Source organism: Echinops telfairi, unplaced genomic scaffold, assembly GCF_000313985.2.
Source record: "Echinops telfairi isolate 266 unplaced genomic scaffold, ASM31398v2 ScPeMD7_22;HRSCAF=79, whole genome shotgun sequence".
Lineage (NCBI taxonomy): Eukaryota > Metazoa > Chordata > Mammalia > Afrosoricida > Tenrecidae > Echinops > Echinops telfairi.
In genome coordinates this window covers 18,081,826-18,088,425 of record NW_022103919.1, presented here as the reverse complement: position 1 = coordinate 18,088,425, position 6,600 = coordinate 18,081,826, and the positions used below count along the sequence as shown (strand labels likewise).

General features: G+C 43.5%; 1 protein-coding gene across 1 annotated transcript in view; it reads left to right on the top strand.

Moving 5' to 3' along the window:
- The first annotated feature begins 418 nt into the window (after positions 1-418).
- LOC101637893 (guanine nucleotide-binding protein G(q) subunit alpha) overlaps positions 419-6,600 on the top strand; it is a 249,891-nt gene continuing 243,709 nt past the window's right edge. Inside the window, exon 1 of the mRNA XM_004713824.4 lies at positions 419-598. Coding sequence (XP_004713881.1) covers positions 452-598 — 147 coding nt within the window. The 5' untranslated portion in view covers positions 419-451. The remainder of the gene's footprint in view (positions 599-6,600) is intronic.

The following is a 6,600-nucleotide window of genomic DNA, read 5'->3' as shown; positions in this document are numbered from 1 at the left end:
TGCTGGACACAAATGATGTATGTACGGATTGTGAAAAGAGTAGTATGAGCCCCTAATAAAATGATTAAAAAAAAAAAAAAAGATCAGTGGTTCAAGCCCAACAGACACTCAAGGAAGAAAGTTGACGCTGTCTGCTCCCACAAAGATTCACAGCATTGGAAACCAAAGGGCTAGTTCTACCCTGTCTAGTAGGGTGACTGGGAGTTGGAATCGGCTCCCAGTTGTCGTAAGGTGGGAAGTGTTTCAGATTCTCTGTAAGTGGGACTTCTGCTTCCAGGACTGTTGAACTCCTGTGGTGCCCCTCCCCTCCCCAGGCTGTTTAAGGGTCCTTCATCGGTGTCCTACTTCTAATGGAGTTGTCTGGCAGACAGTGAGAAGGTTAAGTGGTCTGATACACTGTTGTTGTCTTTCAGGGACAGGAGAGAGTGGCAAGAGTACATTTATCAAGCAGATGAGAATCATCCATGGATCAGGATACTCTGATGAAGACAAGCGGGGCTTCACCAAGCTGGTATACCAGAACATCTTCACGGCTACGCAGGCCATGATCAGAGCCATGGACACACTCAGGATTCCGTACAAGTACGAGCACAATAAGGTACATTTTCTCTTCCTCAGATCCCCAGGCAAACAAGTCTGCAGTATGATCTCTGACCGTGTCTGTAGTGCTTAGAGGGTTTGGGGAATGTGTGTGTGTATGTACATGGATATCTGTGTGTTGTGGTAATACGTCTATGAGTACTTTAATCTCATTCTATATGGGACTTTTGAAGAACCATGAATTGTTTCTAATGTCCCCCCCCTCCAAGTTTGAAGTTATATATATATATATATATGAATGCTGTGTTCATAGTGGTATCAATGAGAGACATAATTGGATGCTTATCTATAAATAGATGGGGCTTAATATTTCATGGAGCACATTGCAGTAAGAATATCACTGATAGGTACAGTACAGATTGGCCAAAGTAAGGAGATTCAGAGAAGATTCAGATACACCCCTGCGACCTCCCACTCTTTGTACTTCACAGCTCAGCTCCATCACGTCCGGTTTAATTTTGGATCCTGACTTCCCTTCAGTATTACCACAGGCTTAATTTTATTTCAAAATAAGCCCATCTGTCACTTCCAATAACTTTCCAGACACATTTCCCTGCAGTTGGGTAAAGGAATGGAAAAATTCTTAGTTCACTTGAGAAAGAACTAGGAAGAAATGGATTATTCTGTTTTTGTAATAAAAGATTGGTTTTAATATTTAACCATTTTCTCTGGGTTAAAAGAGAAAACTGGTCATGTCTATGCACTTTCCCCCCAGGTTAACCCAATGCTGTAATTGCTGCCCCTGGCCATCCAGCAGGCCAGGGTGGTATGCCTGAGTTCTGCTCTGCATGTGAGGTCTGCTGCAGTTCCTCTGCTGGAAGCTCACAGGCAGAGCCTGGAGCTAGACTCTGAGGGGACAGCCTGGGCCTCAGCATAGTCCTAGGGGAAGGGAAATCTGTTTGGAATTTGTTGTGGAAAAGTTAAGAATCTGCCTTCCTCCCTTCCCTTATTTAGGACGGCTACTGATGGATATAGGCTTTGTTCCTTAGGGCATGTATGTGCTAATCTTATATCACACTGGTAAAGCCTCTATTTTTGTTGATAAGACACTCTATTCACACCAAAATCATTTTCGCTTCCTCAGTTGCAAGGTCTCAACAACAATCTGCTGTTAGAGGTAATTCCAGTAACCAAGCTTATTGGATATAAGAAACTGGCCTGCCCAGTGAGGTTTACAAACTGAGATTCAACTCACAAACCTGCAGCAGAAGATAAACTGAAGCAATTATTTGCATTCACTGGTGTACCATCTAAATATACAACACATTCACACCCAGACCAGTTGCTGTGCAGCTGATTCCAGCTCCCGGTGATCCCCTGTGTGGCAGTGTATAACTGAGGTCCATAGGATTTTCAGTGGCCCATCTTTTCAGACGTGAATCACAAGACATTTCACCTGAGGTGCTTCTGGGTGTATTTGAGCTGCTATCCTTTTGGTTAATAGTGGAGGGCTTAAATATACCAATTATCCTAAAATTAGATACTTCTTTTTATGGGGTGGTTCTTGACATAAACCGGAAGCTTCTTATCCATTTGTCACTCTCACGCTTCGTTTCCTGATTGCAGCAAGAGACCCTCTCTACAACTAACAGAACAATCTTTCACAGGTAACCCTCCTTGCTTTTACTTGCGGGCTGGTGTGGTCATTTGAACTCTTCATGTCCATTCCAGTTAATAGTTAGAAAGCTAGATCACAGGCTATATCCATAGAGGTTTGCTCAGAGGTAATTCTCCTGTGAAATGGCACTTGATAAGGTGATGTTCCTGTGGGAGAATCCATAATTCCTCACTGTGCTCCGTCACCCAAAACTTATCATTGTGCTCACCTTGGTGCCAGTTTTCTACAACACACACCAATTCAAAGCATCCCTTTCTCACCTGTCCACCGTTCATTTTCTGATGCTCCTCCTTCTTGCCAGAGCCATTGGTGGGCTTGAACTGTCCATGCATCGGACAGTTGCCGAGTGCTTACCATTGGGCCTTCGGGGCTCCCTTTTCCTTGATTAGTGCTTATGAAAGGGACGAGTGTTCTCCTTCCCATTCAACTCAACTGCCACTTTTTCATAGTTCTTCTGTAATTTCCGCGTGATGCCACATAATCCCATCCTTCTCTCAAATAACCCCTACCAGAGGTGCTGGTGCTACACTGCTGTCTCAGATAGCACATGGGGAGAAGTATTGGACTGCTAACTGTAAGGTCTGTGGCTTAAACTCCCCCTGCTCTAGAGAAAGAGCAGACTTGAAGAATTACAGGCACCCAAACCCTACAAAGTATCAGTATGAATTGGAATGGATTTGATGGCAGTGGGCTTGGTTTTGTACTAGCTGAAGGGTGGAAGGTTTACATCTATCAAAATCAGCCTTGAAGACTTCTTTAAGCTCACGGCTTTGAAAGTCCTGTGGAGCAGTTTTATTGTGCATGCAAGGGGTCACCATGAGCCCAGGTCAACTCAACAGCAGCGGCCAACAGCAGCATGTCTTAATTATGGTGACTTGGGGACTAATCTTGTTTCCCTGTCCAGACTCGAAGCTCCATGGAAGTAAATCTTGTGTCAGGTCCATATTTATTTTCCTCATCAACCCTGGCATCATATCTTGCACACAGTTAGTGTTAAAGCATTCTGGTTTCATAAATAGGTGAATCCTTTATATACTGGAGTGACTGAAAGGCAGCTACTCTGCCCCTGAAGTTGTTTATTAACATGATTATTCAGATAAAAAAGTCAGTAGCTGCTGAAATACCTGAATGCTCATAAGAGAATAAATCTGAGAGGATACAGTCAGGGATACAGAGAAACTTGATCAGATTGGGCCAGAAGAAGACCGGGAAGACCAGTGAGAAGGGCACTGTGGGAAGGAAAATAACTGGAATAACGGTTCCGAAGAAGGAAGATGCATGTGGTGGGCTGTGCATTGGGTAACTATCTGCAAGTCTTTGCAACTCTCAGTCGTCACTAGTAATGTGCTTGGCTGACAACAGGAAGGTTTGGGGTACAGTCCACGCAGGGGTGCCTTAGACAAAGGCTTCATCATCTATTTATGCACAGTCAGCCACTGAAAACCCTGTGGGATGCTTCACCACTCTGAAACACGTGAGGTCTTGATGACGCAGAATTGACCTGGTGACAACGGTTTTGCTCATTTGCGTGTTTTCTTGTCAGCACTTTGGCTGCTGTGGCCATTGCCTCCCTAGCCAGGCCAGGGAGGGCATTTCATGAAAGGCATTTTCAGGCCTAAGCCTTGTGTTTCCTTTTCACTTGTGGGAGAGGGGCTACCGGAAGCCACGGGTCCTTGCCTGTGACGCACTTTTCAAGACAAAGGCCTTGCCACCTCATCAAGCTCATTTATAGCGTTGTGCATTTTCTGGAGCATCTGAGAAACCCCAGGTCATCAAAATGCAGTTTCCCAAAGAAGAGTGTCTCCAGAATTCTGAAGAACCGCCTGCTTATTCCTGCCTTTGATCGGTTGAATAAGAAGTTATCTACTGCTGTTTCCAACAGGAGGGTGTGGTAGTTACAGAATCTGTTGCCAACTTGAGACTCTCAAGAGTGAAGGGTTGGCATGTAGCCTGTCAATCAGGTTGCAGCTTGATGGCCTCATTTGGAGGCACCATGGAGATAAGTAGCTTGCTGGAGGTGAGACACATGGAGACTCAATCCCTGCAAGACATTCCTGTTGGCAAGACACATGGACCTACGCTAGAGCCCAGGAGCTGGAGGAGCCACGTGGAGACCCACGCCAGTGCTGAGATGCTTCCACCACCACTGGATCCATACGACTTTCCATCCACTGGCCTGTGATCTTCCTGCATTCGGCGTCATTGCATGTGTTTCGTGAGTCTGAAGAGGACTTTATAGATTGGTATTGGACATATGGGTTAATATTGGACTTATGGACTTGATCTGGACTGGACTGGGATGTCTTCTCAATAGTCAATTGCTCTTGTATATAAAGGTCTTTCTTATACACATATGAGTGTCTGTGAATTTGTTTCTCTAGTCAACCCAAACTAACACAGAGGGCATTTTTATTAGTTTCCAAAATGGCAAGGGGTTGATTTCATTTTAATACTTCCTATGTGCATATTAAGCATACAATAAACACAAAATTAACATTATGTATTTCCTTCTACCCCCTTAAGGAGCTACATCAAAGTAACAAGCAGAAAAACAACTTACGGGAATATGGGGAATTTCAGAGAATTGAGAGAATGCTCAAGGACTAGTCTCTGGGAACTTTGTGTGATTGATGAAATCTTGGACATTACTGATTTTCTTTCACTCAAAATTTGAATTCCTGGGAAACTGTTCTTGTCTGGTCCAGCCTGGGTTCTGGCCTAGCTCTTTGGACAGGGGAAGGCTCATAAATATTGACAGCCCCTAAGGGAATTCTGGGTATAGTTAGTCGAAAAAAGGAGAATGAAACTGGCACATATCATAGCTATTAATTGCCAATTAGAAAGTAAAATGACACCCCACCCCTCCCCAGTAGAAAGAAGCATGTTCTCCCATTTTACTCAGCATTTGCTAAGCCTGTCCTAAAATGCGTTTTCTTATTCCGGACTTTGCCATGAAGAAATGAGGGAACTAGCTAATAATTTACAATAATAATGTTATGATGAAAACTATGTACTGTAGGTCTTCACGTGTCATGAATTACAGGGTTGTTTTAGTAAACAGGTAATGGATGTACAAAGGTCTTATCAATGATAAAAACAGAGTTTTGAGATTATTCTTAAATGAGCTGTCATCAGGGAGTGATTAGATTAAGGAGGTATCTAAGGAAAATTTTCCTCAGAGTGACAGTCATTGAAATGGGATACCAAAAAAAATCTCCTTATCTGGATGTGTTCAAAAATAGAATGTATTTTTAACATGTGAACATTTTTAAGGCAGTTTTGTTGAAATATGCCAAGGAAGTGGACTACCTCTGAAATCTCTTTCAGCACTCCTCCTCACGCTGTTTCTCTAGTCTCAAAGCTCTAACAAGTTATTTTGCATGATTTGCAACCCTCAGCTTCAAAACAAACCCCAAACACTAACGAGCTCTTCTCGGACACCTAGGAGCATTTTTTTGGGGGTGGGGTGGTGCTTGGGCAGGGAGCAATGGACAAACCATTTCTTTTGACAATGGTTTTATTAAACCCGGTGGGCAATAATAGTCTTTATATCTGTATGGTCTAAGTGTTTTCTTTTTAAGCAGGTTTCAGAAGTCAGTATCAGATGTGGTTCTGTGGGTCATGGAGATGGAGGTTCTAGGGGCCAGTGACGTGTTCCTAAGGACAGCAGCAGGCATTTTCAGTTTACAGAGTTTACTCCGCCCATCTTCCCCACTCCATTAATTAATGCCAGCTCTCTGAAGCTGGTGCCCAGCCCATTGCAGTTATCAACACCAACCAGAAAGATTCCTGGGAACCCTCCTGTCTTAAGGAGTTAGAGACATCCCAGTTGATCCTTTGTTCTCTCTCTTACTCGCACTTGCTATTCTAAGTTAGCTCTCCCACTGCTCTCTCTCACCCCTGCGCACCACCTGAAAGCTGGCTCTCCCACCCTCCAGGGCTCAGACTCTGCCATTCCTTTTTCTGCCAGTCCCCACAGCAGTAGAGGCTGCTGTGGTACAAGAACGTTTAATTCTTTCCTCGCCAGCCTCTGTTGTAGTTTGTTAGTGGGACTGTATGAAACCTAATGTTCTCTTCCTTTATGTAAGAGCGGCTCTTGTGGAATTACAGCTTTTAAGTTAGCTAATTCTCTGGCTTTAGACAAAGGGCCAGCTTTAACTCTTTATCTGGATATCCCAAACTCCTTTCACTTAATTTCCTTTGACTTCCTGTTCCCTACAAACTTCACCTCCATCAGTAAACCTATTCAATAAAGGTCTCCCTCTTTCTTTTGTCTCTAAAAGAACTAACAGATATCATTTTGACTGTATTATTGGTTACTGAGCACCAAACACAGCTTGTGTTTTTTCTTTTTGTTTTTTTTTAATCATTTTTTGGGGGCT